At 48.7% G+C, this 15,544-nt stretch overlaps 6 protein-coding genes across 6 annotated transcripts; 1 reads left to right on the top strand and 5 right to left on the bottom strand.

Annotated features, from left to right (window-relative positions):
* Positions 1-1,596: 1,596 nt before the first annotated feature.
* VE01_10829 (uncharacterized protein) lies at positions 1,597-4,011 on the bottom strand. The gene is made up of 2 exons (XM_059464279.1): positions 3,777-4,011; positions 1,597-3,718 (listed from the first exon to the last, which is right to left on the bottom strand). The coding sequence occupies exons 1-2, from the start codon at positions 3,881-3,883 to the stop codon at positions 1,966-1,968; spliced, it is 1,860 nt and encodes a 619-aa protein (XP_059320262.1). The 5' UTR covers positions 3,884-4,011; the 3' UTR covers positions 1,597-1,965.
* Positions 4,012-4,167: 156 nt separating this feature from the next.
* On the top strand, positions 4,168-5,724 carry VE01_09109 (uncharacterized protein). Its single transcript, XM_018278525.2, has 3 exons — positions 4,168-4,793; positions 4,865-5,407; positions 5,463-5,724. Exons 1-3 carry the CDS (start codon positions 4,360-4,362, stop codon positions 5,506-5,508), a joined length of 1,023 nt encoding a protein of 340 aa, XP_018126562.2. The 5' UTR covers positions 4,168-4,359; the 3' UTR covers positions 5,509-5,724.
* On the bottom strand, positions 5,686-6,075 carry VE01_09108 (uncharacterized protein; the record flags this gene model as incomplete). Its single annotated transcript, XM_018278524.1, has 1 exon — positions 5,686-6,075. One exon carries the CDS (start codon positions 6,073-6,075, stop codon positions 5,686-5,688), a length of 390 nt encoding a protein of 129 aa, XP_018126563.1.
* Positions 6,076-6,754: 679 nt separating this feature from the next.
* On the bottom strand, positions 6,755-7,686 carry VE01_09107 (uncharacterized protein; the record flags this gene model as incomplete). Its single annotated transcript, XM_018278523.1, has 2 exons — positions 6,755-6,920; positions 7,646-7,686. 2 exons carry the CDS (start codon positions 7,684-7,686, stop codon positions 6,755-6,757), a joined length of 207 nt encoding a protein of 68 aa, XP_018126571.1.
* Positions 7,687-9,490: 1,804 nt separating this feature from the next.
* On the bottom strand, positions 9,491-10,766 carry VE01_09106 (uncharacterized protein). Its single transcript, XM_059464035.1, has 2 exons — positions 10,651-10,766; positions 9,491-10,605 (listed from the first exon to the last, which is right to left on the bottom strand). Exons 1-2 carry the CDS (start codon positions 10,698-10,700, stop codon positions 9,642-9,644), a joined length of 1,014 nt encoding a protein of 337 aa, XP_059319351.1. The 5' UTR covers positions 10,701-10,766; the 3' UTR covers positions 9,491-9,641.
* Positions 10,767-12,183: 1,417 nt separating this feature from the next.
* On the bottom strand, positions 12,184-15,503 carry VE01_09105 (uncharacterized protein). Its single transcript, XM_018278521.2, has 3 exons — positions 14,081-15,503; positions 13,860-14,027; positions 12,184-13,802 (listed from the first exon to the last, which is right to left on the bottom strand). The coding sequence occupies exons 1-3, from the start codon at positions 14,443-14,445 to the stop codon at positions 12,335-12,337; spliced, it is 2,001 nt and encodes a 666-aa protein (XP_018126565.1). The 5' UTR covers positions 14,446-15,503; the 3' UTR covers positions 12,184-12,334.
* Between the last annotated feature and the right edge of the window lie 41 nt (positions 15,504-15,544).

The following is a 15,544-nucleotide window of genomic DNA, read 5'->3' as shown; positions in this document are numbered from 1 at the left end:
AGAGAAGGTCCTTGCTTATTATCGCGCTAAACCCATTCTACCTCCATTATACGTTTTATACTATTACCAATAGGCTTTTCGCTCTCTAGAGTCAGCAAACGAGCGACAAATGTCTTAGGAGGCTAAGAAGGCAGATATGAACAGTGTTTTACATTATAATATACATGCTGGGTGGTATGGAAAGCATAAGTAAATGGCGAGTACCGCAGAAGGTTCTGAATGGGACGCAGTCAAAGAGACTTATATGAAATAGAGCGAAATTGAGCCTGCTCGGTTGCTCACGTACAGAAACTCGAGGCATACCATGTTGGTGCGCACCACAATGCCGAGGCTGTGAGATCTTTAAGAAGTGACCATGGGACATAGTCACACGTATAACTGAGATCCAGATAGAGTTGTTCCTCGATCTTGCGGCGCGACTCCTATTCCACCCTAGGCTGCGTCGTGCCCCAGCGCGTGCGTACTGCACCCTCAGCCCTCCCCGGGACGTTGTCAATCAGGAGGTCGATAATCTCCAGGTTTCCGCCATCAGCCGCTAAATGCAACGCCGAGCTTCCTTCGAGGTCATGAGCAGATATCATGGCCACTTGCTCTAAGAGTACTCTCACCGTCTAGACGGACGTGCTCTGCACTGCCAAGTGCAGGAATATCTGCCCCTTCCTACTCACAGGCGATATATCTGCGCCTTGCGAGAGAAGCTCCTCTGCTGCGTCTGCGTGCCCACCCACGGATGCCCAATGCAACGCCGTTTGGTGATACCTCTCATGCTCTGATATTGAGGCACCATTTTTTAGTAGCAGCCGTATGGTCTCTCGCTGGCCGTGCTGCGCGGCTCGCAATCGCGCCACATATATACCCACACCCCATTTGTGCTCTCAAATATGCATCGCAACATACCTCTCCTTAGTGCGGCTAATCCTTCGATCGGCTTGCTGGTGGCTGGTGGGAATGGAAACTCACTTCGGCTACTTCGTCTGCAATCTTGCGACACTCATCTGCTTCTAAATTATGCGATTTCCCTGCAAAATGCGTGTTGATATGGCTAGGCAACACAGCATACTTACACTCTTCGCAAATAATAACATGAAATTCGGCCAAATGATTAAATTGATCCATTGTAAATATTGTACTAGTTATTATTCTAAAATATCGAAAATATCGGGAATCATTCCAATCTACTCAAGGGAGTACTACAGCAAGGAAGTGATGACCCATCATTTGTCCACGCTTAGACTATTTTCCCCACTTTCACACCATCGAGTAATGAGAAGGCGAGAACAAACGATCCAGTACGAATTACGAACGCAGCACAGTAATATAGAGAAAGGTCACAGTATCTAAAACCAACAACCTCGTATACTTTAATGGCTCGTGATTTGTTATTAAGAGCCAATATTCTATTTTTATTTAACGTGGTCCATAAGCACGCGGCGCACTGCATTTTGCACCAAAAATCGGGAATTTTATCTCAACAACCCTTTAATAATAAATTATAGAAATACGTAATCAGTCTTTTATAAGTACTTGAAATACTCTATTTAAGTTCTAAAGGAGTTAGTCTTGTAGTTATTAAGGTACTAAGATCTAAGTAAAAAATGGGGCTAAAGTAGGGGCTAAAACATAATATCTTAGTAACTATAAAGCCAATTGCTCTGGTGCAAGCCACCCTTCAAGCCTGACGGGACCTCGTTCGGCGAATACAGAGTGGTGTCAAGCCTAGGATAGATGTCGAGTATTTTTACGGCGAAACTTTACAGGCTCAGTTGCTTTTTGAGCAGCATAAGTCACCTATTGTTTCCTCTTTCTGAGTCTGTGGGAAGTTGAAATAGGGTGCCTCATATGACAATTAGTAAATATGAAACAGCATGGAACTGTTTACAGATCTGTCTGTAGTATCACATTGCTTAACCTCAATATAGAGCTTGTATGTACACTTTTCAGGACATAACGATAGACATGTTCGATTTAAATATAACAGGTCTTAATATCCCATTTACCGGACCTGCCCAGCTCGTGTTGGAAACGATAGCAAATCAATGTTCTAAGTGAGCCCTCATTCGAGTCGAAGCCGGACGTAAAATACTCCTTTGTAAAAAGGTAACGGACGTGATGAATTCGGGAGAACTCAGGAAGGATGAATGGTGTTGGAGAAGATGCAGAGGAGCAAGCTTCACCATTAGTTTTGTACGATAACATATTATCCTGGACAACTCTAGCTGGGCTCGTTATTTGTGAAGTCCTAGAATCTTTGCAGCAGAGAGAAGAAGTGGATAACGCGGCTGAGAATCCTCTTTCCTCTATATCGATTATTCGTGTTGCAGCGCGTGCCAACAATGATCCTGTCCACAGCCCTTTAATCTGTGGGCACCGTTGCAACAATGTTACAGCTTGTCGTCGAAGATGCGGAACTCGACACTTGAGGGCAGTGAAGTAGAGTGGTGGGTAACAAAACATGTCGGTGCTAAAACAGGATCCCTTTTTGGAATCGGCGGGTTTATGACCACCTTCTCCTCTGATTTTGGTTCCGGGAGTTGCATTGGCACCAAGGGCAAAGAGCTCCTCTGAATACCGAATGATAGACTCAAATTCTGAGGTGAAGGCGTCATAGACTGTTTCTTTCATGGAGAAACAAGACGACAGCATCACAGTGACAACATCACTATAAATTCGGAGAATACAAAGACCGAGTCTCTCAAATAATGAGGCATGTAAAAGAAGAGACGGAATAGATGTCTCGAATGCAGCAATCCAATCGGAGACGGTGACTTGCAGATTTTTTTGCTGACCCACGAGGATCGGTGGCGGTGGAGAATGTATGTTGGTGGTCAAGTACTCTTTTTCAATGCGGACGATCAGGTCGACGACCGAGTTGAGTATAGTATCGAGGGAATGGCGTACCGCACTTACAGTTGAGAAATCCTTTGGGATGGTAAGAGGTCGAGTGTGCCGCACATCTGGAGCGAACAATGGACCACTGTCCAATGGATCATAACCAAGCATTAGAAATTGCACACGGAGTCGGGTGAATACATGGATGAGATGCTCATCTAGTGGCTGAGGATCCTGCATCATTAAAATGCCACGGTTCTGTTGATGACGTCGGTTTCTGCCTTGAATATGGCGGATCAGATTGATTCCATGCTGGAAATGAGTGTTCATACTCTGAAGCTCCCCTCGCAACATTTCTAAACAAATAAACAACATACAGGAAATAGCAGCAATGTGAATTGATTGGGGATCCCGAACTGACGTATGCGAAATCACGTCTTTGATTGCCTTGTTGTATTGCTTCAGCGCAAAGGAGTCATCATATTTTAGACTGAAGGTATTTCCAGCATCTCCAGTAGTGAAGCGAGATCGATGGACCGAAGCAAGCGCAATAACTGCATACCTGACTCCAGGTGCCGTCTCGCTAGCCTGAAGAACTAAAGAGTCCCAAAATTCACATCTGAAGATGCCGCCCATTTTGAGGTTCGGAGCCTTTTGAAAGTAGTCTAAAAGTGCCCGCTCTTCTCGAGACACTCCGGGAAATGGCTCTGGGCTGCCATTCAGGTGGAGATCCATCGATATGTTTCTAATGGGTAGGCTTTTAGGCTGAGGCTTTTGCGTAGATCGGAGTTTGCCTCCATAAGAGATTCCATAGCCTTCGCAGGCGCGGCCAGATTTCAGACACCTTCGGCAATTAGGTTTCTCTTCGTCACATTTAACGCGTCTAACTCTGTATCGACACTTAATATCATTTTTTCTATAGCTGTTGTGAGCAATGCAAAGCTTACCTGCACGTACTACAGCCAGACTTCACATGTTTCGCATGTTTCACCTGCTGAACATTGGCTTCGTGAGGTGTCGAGCTAGACCAGCCGCCGGATCTCGGAATCGACATATCCGCTCAAGGCGTTACGAGCTTCACAGCATGAATCATGTTACTTTAGGCAAAGACATGAAAAGATTCGAGATCTGAGTCTGCGGTAAATGAGCACATTTAGTCCGCTTTGGTTAGCTAAATCGAGAGGGGCCGAGATAGATTACAAATAGATGGCCTCGGAACTTCTAGTCTTTGATTGGCCACGAGTCTCTCGAGGCGCCTTTCCTAATTGAGTAATCTCCACCATAGGTGGCGATAACTTCGGACTTATGGCCTGGACTTTGTACTTTGTGAGATCTAAACCAAACTTTGACCCATTATTAAGAATGTATATCTCTTCTTAGAGATATACAGCCGTTGCAGGGTACGAGTAATGCCCACTTTGCTCCCAGGCCATTATATATATAAGCTTGAACAGTTCCCTCCTTCTAACGATTCTCTCTTTCCCTCACTATTTTATCAGTCCCTAATCTTCAGACTGCTTCTAAAACATAATGGCTCTTCCTACGAGAACTCTTGGTAGACATGGCCCTCAAGTCACAGGTCTTGGCCTAGGGCTCATGGGCATTGGTGGCATATACGGCCCCGCCGGCAGCGATGAGCAACGCCTAGCGTTATTGGACCATGCTCACGAGATCGGAGAGCATTTCTGGGATACAGCTGACGTCTACGCTGATAGCGAGGATGTAATTGGCAAGTGGATTCAAAAGAACCCGTTGAAATTCAACGACGTTTTCCTAGCGACGAAATTTGGCCTTGGTTTAGCCCATCCTCAAGTCATCGACTCTAGTCCCGAGTATGTCAAATTAGCGTGTCAAAAGAGCCTTGATAGGCTTGGGGTTGAGACAATCGATCTCTATTACTGTCATCGCGTGGATGGAAAGACTCCCATCGAGAAAACCATCGAGGCTATGGTGGAGCTGAAGAAGTAAGTAGACTTACAATTTTTCCGTGTCAAATCGCGCACAAGTTTCATGCATTTTAACTAACATACTTCAGCGAGGGTAAAATCCGCTATCTCGGCCTCAGCGAAGTCTCCGCGGCAACCCTCAGCCGAGCACACGCGGTGCATCCGATCTCTGCGGTGCAAGTGGAATATAGCGCCTTTGCCATGGATATCGAGGATCCGAAAATCGGTCTGCTCCAAACCTGCCGTGAGTTAGGTGTCGCGGTCGTCGCCTACAGTCCCATGGGCCGTGGATTACTAGCCGGTCGTTATAAATCTCGTCAGGACCTCGCTTCAGAACAACCGTTCCTGGTCAATATGCCCCGCTATTCAGAGGATAACTTTCCGCGTATATTGGAACTGGTTGATAAGCTCAAATCAATGGCGGCGGGGAAGGGTTACAGCGCCGCTCAATTGGCGATGGCGTGGTTGATGGCTCGTGGCCAGGACATCATTCCAATTCCGGGTACACGCAGTATCAAGTATCTGGAAGAGAATGTGGGTGCGCTCGAGGTGAGATTGTCGGCCGCTGAGGCGGAGGAAATCAGCAATGCCGTAAGGAAGACAGAGCTGCAGGGCGATAGATATCCTGACAGGTAAGTGGGAATCGGCAGGTTTTCTTGGCAAGAAAATACTGACAAAATTTACAAGTTTCCCCTCCTCCTTTATTTTCGGAGACACTCCCTTGCTATCATAGGCTTCCGATATAACCGATGCGGCAGGCCTCAAAACCTCAGCGATATCACCGTGGAATCACCCTAGACATCTTACCCGAATATTTGTCTCACGGTTGCCTTCGTTCTTCGTTGTGGCTATTTAAATAGAAGTAGTGCTCGCTACCAGACTTATATATCAAGCCACTTACTTCAACCGTTTATCCGTGCTTTATATGGCGACTGTCCGCACACAGGAGGAGGCCGCTCACAAATGGCTCTACCGCCATGGGCTTTCCATCCGCCCGAGTATCGCGTATAAGAAACACACGAAGGCAGTGAGACTCCACGCTGAACGTATTCTCCCCATAGTAGATCTCCCGTGCTTCCTTCACAATCTGCTTTCCACTCTCATCATCTCCCATGAAACGTTCCCGCCGCAGCAAAACACCTTCTGCGAACTCCTTATTATAGTTGTCGTCGTCATCAATATAGCCGTCCTCCTTCACCAAATGTCTCCAGAGGATCTTAGGGCGTTCCTCTATTACAAACTTTATAAACTCAGACGGATGGCACCCTAGCATTTGATGAGTTTCGTTTCCGTGATCCATTATGTCGGCTGTAGAGAGGAAAACTGGGTAATATAAAAACACCCCTTTCTAAATAACCCATCGAGCTTCCAACCCTAACCCTCGTACTCCAAGCCCAACCCATTCTGCTGCTTCGACCCCAGTACCTTGCGTAGTTATGGCATTCATAGTTGAGGCCTTATGGTTGGTATTAAGGAGAGGGTAAAGTTGGAGTAAAGTTTGATGTTTAAGTGTGACGTGTTTTAATCAGAACTGCACAATTCCACTGTTATGAGAATATCCATCTTTCACTCTAACAAATCCACCAAACCAGAATTCCTCCCCATTATATACACTGCTGATGCGCGATGCCTTGCGCGGTGCCGTCCATGGCACCGTATGCACTGCAAACTAACGTCAAAACTCTACTGGTTCCCCTAAACGATAGGCCCTATAGAAAACCTCGTCCAACAACCCCTCACTAAACCTCGTACGGCACCTCATGCAGTGACCCATATGATAACTCATCGGGAACCTCATGCACTAACCCGTAATGCGACACCTATACCACTTGACATTTTGCGTAATCCACGACGTAACCTGTATTTCCTCGCTCGTAGTCAGTCACCTTTTGGACTAAGCAATTTTGGCTACTAGCACCGTCGTTCCCCCTACATTCCCCTCCAGTCGCCCCTTACCTCCCAGCCCCCTTCTCAACCCTCTATCTCAACACCAGCTCGAAAACAGCCATTGCATTCGTCATCTCCTGCCCGCACACCAACTTAGGATGCTTTTGCTCCAGCCACCGCCTGTACTCCGTCTCCTCCTGCACCTCTCTCCCCGCAAGCTCTTGCACCGGCCCCATAACCCCTCCTCCGTCGTTGCCGCTATCGCCGTTAGTATCATAACGTGCTTTTACTAACACCCTTTCCCTCCCTCCTTGTACCCATCCTGGCATAGCTCCTACGATACATAACAGTAGAAGCAGCTTAGAAACTGCGCCTGTCTGTCCCGTCGATAATTAATCCTCCCCTAGAATTCCATGCACCCTCGGAAACTCAGGCACTCCTTAATCTCAGTGCACTCCATCCACTTATGTCCTCTTGCCTCCTTCGCCCCTTTAAACATCTAGCACATCCGGCAACCCCACTGCCCAAGCTCCCTTACTTCCTCTAGCGCCGACTCCATCTGCTCCAACCCTCGCGCCACCCTTCGCCCGTACGCCTAAGACATAATCATCCCTTACGTAGACAACTCACTCTTCCAAACCAATTCCTCTCGCCTGCAGTTGTTGCACATCACTGCTTCAATTCCCTTGCAGTCCCGCAAGTCGCTGTCTAGGCAACACCCAAGAATCCTACGCCGACACCCCTTCGTCCAGATGTAACTGTTCACCTCGCGCCGTTTCACCTCAAGGCAGCTATCCTTTGCCGCGTCCTCCTCTGGCCAGTCTTTATCCTCAATTACCACCACAGCTGCAACACGCTCTCCACCCCTTCTAGCACACCCAGCTTCCTGCGCATAGTCAATGATGGAATGTGGCGCTTCGAGGTGAATGACATGTGTGATCCCGGGTACGTCAATTCCCGCCCAGCGCCTTCATCTCCCATACAACCCTTCCTTGAACACCTCTACCGGCGCTGCAATACTCATGGCTGCCACGGCTGCGCGCAAAATCCCATCGTACTGACATTCTCCTCCTTCGACCTTCCAGAAACGATTGCTGCCCTCTCGCGTCTCTGCCCACCGCGTACACACCTTCTGCGCCACCGTGCAAAACGTACAACTAGCATATGGCTCAAATCGGATCGTCTTTAATGCCTCAATCTCTATAATCACCTTCGTCCGTGATTCATCAGGGCAATTCTCTAATGTATGCCGGACATCAACCTCCTAACCTTGTCACTGTCGGACGTAACATAACGGGCAATTGCTTACCCACGAATCCAACCGGGTCTCTAGATTCCACACCTCATGCCCTTCCCGCTGGCTGTCGGCCTCGATTCGCCATCGTTGCTGGCTTCGCTGTTGCTTCTAGGCCTCGAACGTACGGCTCTCGCCAACCGGATCTTGGTCGGCCGTAAACCCTTTATCGAAACTGACCGAACTACAACGTGAACGGTGTATGGACTGGCCCTCCTCCTCACTAGACGTTGCATTTTAACCCGTGAATGGCTGGGGACTGGCAACAATGACACTCCCGGGAACTAAACGTCACTGCTCGGCGCTGGAATATACATGCTGCTAGGAACGTCAATTCCGCTGTCCACCCACCGGCCCTGTCTCTCACGCTCGGCTTGTGCTGCCTGCTCTTAAATCGCTCTCTGTTCTTCAACGTATGCCGCCCGTCGTGCCTCTCCGTCTTCAACTATGGCATCATCCTTCTCGCACACATCGCACTGCTCCTCCCCTACCTCGCACCTTTTCCGATCCTATCAGTTGTCCATCTCGCTATCCAAATATATCCGTCTACACTTACTGCCACTCAAAAACCTCTCTATCTTCTCCGCTCCACCTGCTTGGTCTCCCACGGCCGCAACACGCGACTCTGGATCTTCCACGGTTGTGTCCGCGCTTTGGCCCGTGCTATTTGCAACTCCTCCTGCTTGCCGGCTGGCATCACGACGATGGCTTCACTCCGATTACCATCCCTTCCACCACGGCCGCTCTCCTGACTATAACTCCGCATCTAGTAAATGTCCCCAGCATGGACCACCACCTAGACATCAGGGGCATCAATTCCCAACCCAAACGCGTTCGTCGCTGCAATCAACCGCCCATCGCCACGCTGCTACCGTTCCATAATCGCACCCTTCTCGTCTCGGTCGCCTACCTCGCGGTAATACTAGTGACAACCTAATGCCTTGCTCAACTCCTATGTCCGCTCGATCGTGCCCCCGTACACAATGATCTTGGCGGGCGCCGTATACTGCTCTAACTTCTCACCTACCAACTGGCAAATGGCCTCCGTCTCGTCGCTCCCCTCGGCATACTTATGAACGGAATACGCAATGTTACGCCGCGTCGTGGGCCCCTGAAACGTCTGCACCTCTTCCAGCTTAATCTTCATAATTCGCATGAACTCGGGCTTAGTATGCTTCGGCAACGTGTTGCCGTCAAAAACACCATCTGCACCTCCCGCGTGGATAATGCCCCTAACTGCTGCATCTAGAGACGGAAATCGGGCGTGCTGTCCATGACGGTGTGACACTCGTCAAACACGATGCGGACCAACTCCTGACAACCCTGCATATCATTCAAAAACGTGCTGAACGCCTTGCTGACCGCTGACTCGGGTGTGACGATGACGATCTGTGCTTGCATTTCCCCTATGCGCTGACTATCCCACTTCGTACACGAAATCCCAACCTGCTGACACCGCTTAACCATATGGTCCTGCAACGACACTAACGGCGTGAAGACAATTGTTGTCCTGGATGACACGCTCTTTGCGGGAATCTGGAACAACATCGACTTCCCCACCCCCGTCCCCATCACGATCAATATGGGGCTGTCGTGCTTCATGATTGCCTCTAACGCCGGCTTCTGCAACCCACGGAACTGCGTGCCGGCGCCAAACATAAGTTTATTGTGAAAACTAACATGCCCTACCTGGCTGTAAAACTAGCTTCAGCTAACAACTTAAAAGAAGACGCGGGAAAGGCTAGTGTCGGCCCATCAAGAACATATTCAGCACACATCATATTTCTCGAGTCCACTGTTCCATCACTTATAAGTACCTGGCCGGCCACAGCTGCCCCAAATTTGACTGGAAAATTATCGTCACTACCATATTTCTCTATACACTCATCCACCGTCACGTCCGTAATACATATTACTACTTTGGTATTAGTCTTTAGAACTTCTTCAAAGTAGCGTCCTTGACCAGATAACAAGGTGTTCATAGTTAATCCAATAAGCCCCTGGCCTAGGTTAGACGTCTCGCTTTCTAGGAGTGATCTAAACTCTGGGCTGTTTCTAAGCCGAGGAAGATGGAGGTAGACCTGGTCCGCGAGAAACTTGTGAATATCGAACCTGGTTTCAGGGATGCTCCTAACAATATGTTCGGCAAGGGCAATTAGCTCTTTGGTGCCAATAGGGAAACTCTTCAACTTTCGAAAGCTCATTTCTACCAAATCTTCAATGAGGTAACGGTCTGCAACACACAGAAGTTTTGAAACCATCATGAACAGCTGGTGGGTTTCGGCCGTAGCAAGGTATGTTCCCGACGCCATTTCAACGGCGAGAGATGGGACGTAATCTTCCTCTTTACTATCCAATGCTATGCCTTTAACTCTTAGTGGTACCTCAAAGCTAAGGGATGCTTCGGGTAGCAGTTTCTGACGCGGAAAGTAGTCGCCTTCATATATAAACTCAACGACTCGACGGAACAAGATAGGGTCTCCGTCCTCGAAATTGACCTCGCCTTGGTGGCCTTCAGCAAAAGCATTTTCTCGAAAAGCCGCTTTGAAGAATGGTATATGGGTGAGTTTCTCCTTATGAACGTGGAATAGGACTGGGTTGTCATCCTTTGGGCCTACGGATAGGACGATGATTGGAGACTCGTAAGGACTTCCAAGGTTAGGATAATTTAGCTTTGGGTTCGAAACGACTTACGTTGTATGAGCCTCTAGCTCAGGAGATACTGATGCTTCCTTACGCTCCATTACAGATTAGAGAAATGAAGAGATAGAAAAGTATACGTTTCTACCCTTGCCCTTGCCTTATACATATTCGAGTCGCCTAAACGAAGAAAGCGGTTTCTAATGACTAGTCTTAACAAGGCCTAGCCTAATATCACGTGCGTTAGTAAGCTCGACCCCCGATTGGCTGTATCTGTACCGTTTAGGGACATATACTAGTTTAATATTAGGTAATAATTATATAAGTTAGAGTACCTAAAGCTAATCTACTTCTTTGCCTAGCTTATCTACTACCCTCTCTACCTGTTTTGTTTTATAGTAAACACTATAGTATAGCATGTATAGCCTATAATTAGTACTATAACACGCTGTAATTAGTACTATGTACGCTATATTCTAGCATATACAGCCTATAATTAGTACTATAATTACTATAACTAGGACTATACACACTATATTCTAGTACTTATAGCCTATAGTAGGCACTTACTATAGCTTATAAGACTACTATAAGTTAGTAATTATAGCTTACTATTATAGTGCATTTAGTAGCAAGCTAATTATAATGTATATTATAGTAGGGGCCCTATAGGTATTCTATTCTTTTTATAAAGGATATAGAGTAAGTACATAGGCATTTACACGTTATTGCTTTTAGTAGAAGGTAGTAAGTACTATAGGGTATAATTTTCATTTACTAAAATAAGTAAGGTTATAAGGATATATAGAAAAGAGAAGGAAAGAAGTATAGAAGTAGAAGTTAAGTATAATACTTATAATAATTAGGGGTAACTATAGTAACTATATAATAAGGGGGGTTATAAGACCCCCTAATAGGCATAAGCCTAATAATAATAATAACCTTACCTTATATATAAGTAAATAGACTAAATAAGCCTAAATAAGAGGTATAACTAGCTTTAATCTTTATGCTTAGAATTAAGGGTAATTCCCTAGAAGAGGAATTATAAAGGGGTGTTATATAAGGACACCTTTATATATAGGATATAGTAGAGCTTAGTAAAACTAGGAGCCTTAATATAAAAGGGACTAGAGGTATAGAACTAAGGCCTTTAGTTAATAGTTACTATATTAAGGTAGACCTATTATTATACTATATAACCTTATTATCCTACCTTCTAATCTAGTTCCCTAAACTCCTATATAACCCTAGACCTATGTCTTTATATTTAATTATACTATTTTTACCTAACCTAGTATTCTTCTATTTTTAGCTACTCTAGCATTCTAATAGAAAGAAACTAAAAATAATAAAAATGCTTCTTATAATAGTAGTAGGGATAAAAACTAGTAGAGTAGGGATAATAATAGTAGTAATAGTAAGGGTACAGATTATAATAAGTAGAGAGAATATAATAGTAGGGAACGTAATATTAGGGAGGTAATAGGGAACGTAACTAAAAGTAGGGTTCTAGGTAGTAATAGCATGAACCTAGACGAGACAATAGCATAAACATAGTTATATTATAAATAGTAAACAAAAGGCAACGTGAAGTATATGGTATTTAATCTCCTACTTACTACTCCTATGCAAAACTCTAACAGCGCTCTTTCACGCTCGCTCGCGCGCTAAGTAAAAGCGCGCGCGCCATTAATCCAAAAGGTATACAAAACAAAATGCGCCCGTGGCTATCTATCTACAATGCGCGCTTCTCGCCAGCCCTCAGCGCATCCTCATCCGACGCCGCCGACGAGGCCACGATCTTATCCGGCTGGGTGGTGGCGGTGAAGTGGTCGTGGATGTGCTGGCTGTAATCGTCCTCGGTATCGAAGACGCCGCCGTTCACCTCAGCCTGGCGACGAGCCTCCTGCTTCTCGCTCCAGTCCTCGCGCATGTCCTCAATCTTGGAGGCGTAGTCGAGCTCCGGGTCGTAGTACTTGCCGGCGCCACGGAGACGCTCCCAGAGCGAGAGATGCTTGGGGTGGACGGCGACACCGTGGTACTCGGACTCGCGTCCGCTGCGGATGTACTTCCAGCGGCGCTCCTGCTCCTTGAGGTCGAGGCCGGTGGTGTCTGGGAGGAAGAGGAGGGTGAGGAGCATGCCGGCCAGACCAAACCATGGCACGACGTAGAACTTCATCTGGGTGTCGATGTAGTTGTACAGGACGGAGGCGAGGAGGGCACCGAGCTTGCCGACGGCGGCGGAGAGACCGTGGGCGGTCGCGCGGACGGGCGTGGGGAAGACCTCGGCGGCGATGAGGAAGGTGACCGAGTTGGGACCGAACTGGTTGAAGAAGGACGACAAGAAGTACATGGCCTGGAAGGCGGTGACACCCTGGATGGAGGTGTAGTACTTGTAGTGGAAGGCGGGGACGACAAACAGGATGAAGTCCATGAGGAAGCCCAGCTGCATCATGTTCTTGCGGCCGAACAGCTTGTTGTCGATGAGGAAGCAGGCGCAGTAGTATCCGGCGAGCGAGACGACGACGTTGACCAAGTTCCATGTCCAGCCGGTCATGATGGTGGCTCCGTGGGGGGAGAGGACGCTGATGAACTGCGATTGGAACAGCTTGTTACCGTAGAAGAAGACGTCGTTGCAGAACCAGGTTCCGGTGGTGGCGAGCAGGCGGCCACCGAAGTAGGTGAAGGTCAGGCCGAGCGACTTGGTGTCGTAGCCGGTCACGTTGATCTTCTTCTTGGCCATGTTGAGCTGCTTGCTGGCAAGCGGCATCTTGTAGGTACGGTAGTAGACGAGCCACAACGTGCCGAGGGCGGGGAGGGCGAAGGAGACGCGGAAGGTCCACTGGGCCATGGCGACCGAGTACGGCGGGTTGCCGCTGTGGTTGAAGATGAGCATGAGGATGATGAGGACGACCTGGTTCCAGAATTGACCCCAGCCCTGCATGAGGAAGGCCATGGTGACCTTGCGACCACGGTGGAGACGATCCTCCTTGGTCGACACCCTGCCGGCTCCGGTGGCGTTCTCCATGGCGGCGGTGGCCGTCATCGGGTACTCACCACCAACACCGATACCGTAGAAGAAGAGCGAGATGGCGTAGCAGATGACCCAGCCCTGGAGATCGAGACCCCACGAGGCCGTGAGCATGAGCAGACCGCCAAACATGATCAGCGCATCCTGGATGAGACCCCATCTGCGACCGAACCTGGTTGTGTGTTAGCGATTGTCCCAGTACAACAATCGAAGCGAAGCAAGCACTCACCAATCACCCAACACACCGACAAGAACCTGGCCAACGATGATACCGAGAATCTCCATGTACGTGACAGCGGCGATCCAGTTCTCGCTGCAGACCTGGTACTTCTTCCAGCACGAACCCCAGGCGGCCTGGAACAGCGGGGTCAAGTTACCAATGGAGAAGAGCACGTAACTAAGTATCCGTCAGCACCACGCGTAGTCACAATGGAAAAAATCGCAACATACCCCTCGAGACCCAGACCGGCACCTGGCAGGACCGCGTTGCGGAAGTACCAGCCAATGGGGCTCAACGGATCGGCCTTCATCATGGTGCCAATGGCACCGAGCTCCTTCCTGGCCTCGGCGGCATCGACGGCGCTGACGAACGCGGCGCGCTTCATCCACGGCAGATCGGCCCAGTACACACCGTCGGAGTTGTAGCTGTCATCCGGCTTGATGAGGTAGTCGAAGATGGCCTTCTCGTTGGCGGCATTGCGGTCGTATGGGAGGGTGGCATGGTCGGTGCCAGTATCCGGGCCATGGGGGACCGGGATGGTGCCCGCGGCCGGGTCATGGACGCGGGGGTGGTAGAGGCCGTCGTCGTTCGACATGTTGAGAACGTCTAGCTCTGCGCTGCGCTGAGAAGTGCGGCGAGAAGAGAGATGGGCCGGGGGCGTGTTGATGGAGAGGAAGGGAGAAAGAAGAGAGGAGGACGGTGATACAGCGATGGGGGGAGGGGATTATTATATGATGATGGGAAGAGACGGGGAATGGACTGGGATGGGCCCTGGAGCGAGTGGGGGTAGGAGGTGAGGTGCACGACTGTCGCTCTCGCCGTGTGAGTGGCGGAATGGAGAGGATTAGTGGCATAGTGGACATGTGTGGGAACTATTTCCTCGTGGGAGGGTTTCTTTTTTTTCTTTCGGGGTCGCCTATAGTGGACTGAAGTGGACTGAAACGGGTAGAGCGCGTGTACGATGGAAATAGTGTGAGTAGTGTGAGTAGTGTGAGTGTAGTGGGGAGTAGTGCTAGTTGATTTTGGAGTGTTATTGGGGTGATATTGGCGGGTAGTACGAGTAAGAAATGGTCACCAAACACACCTTAGTGGTACTAAGTGAGTGAGTGGTGGTAGAGTGGGTTGCTCCTGCTGGTTTGAGGGTAACAGTGAGTGCAGAGATTCTTGCTCCGGCGATCGAAACATTTTACTAGCGGCCCCTCGCGTACCGTTGCATGTACCACTGTCTCTCTGCGCCCCAAAGTGCTTGTACCACAGCCAAGACACAGCCAAGACACAGCCAAGACAAAGTACCCATTTGCCGGTGGCACGGTGGAAGGGGTACTCCAGCAAACGTGCTCGATGAGGCATTTGAGCACGCGGGCACTTTGATTTTCGCCTGTTCGAAGGGTCGGAGCCAGTCGGAAAACCGAAAACTATACTTGGCGATCCCATACTACCCACCGCATATAGCCATGTACCCCGCTCTTCGATCCGCCTCGTCCACCACCGCAGCAACACCACATCACCACCAAATCAATACCCTACCTACTGGGTATTATAGCTAATATAGTGAGTTTCGTGGTACTTCATCCCACTCCGTCTACCTCCTCTGTATACTTTCCCATTACACCCACTACACACCCATTACACACAGCATTACAGTAATCGGACCCTCTCAATCGCTCTAAAGATGCCCACTTCGCCCATCTTAC

This window comes from Pseudogymnoascus verrucosus, assembly GCF_001662655.1.
Source record: "Pseudogymnoascus verrucosus strain UAMH 10579 unplaced genomic scaffold scaffold_56, whole genome shotgun sequence".
NCBI classification, from domain to species: domain Eukaryota; kingdom Fungi; phylum Ascomycota; class Leotiomycetes; order Thelebolales; family Thelebolaceae; genus Pseudogymnoascus; species Pseudogymnoascus verrucosus.
Note: the sequence above shows the minus strand (reverse complement) of the source record. Positions and strands in the feature narration are given on the sequence as shown.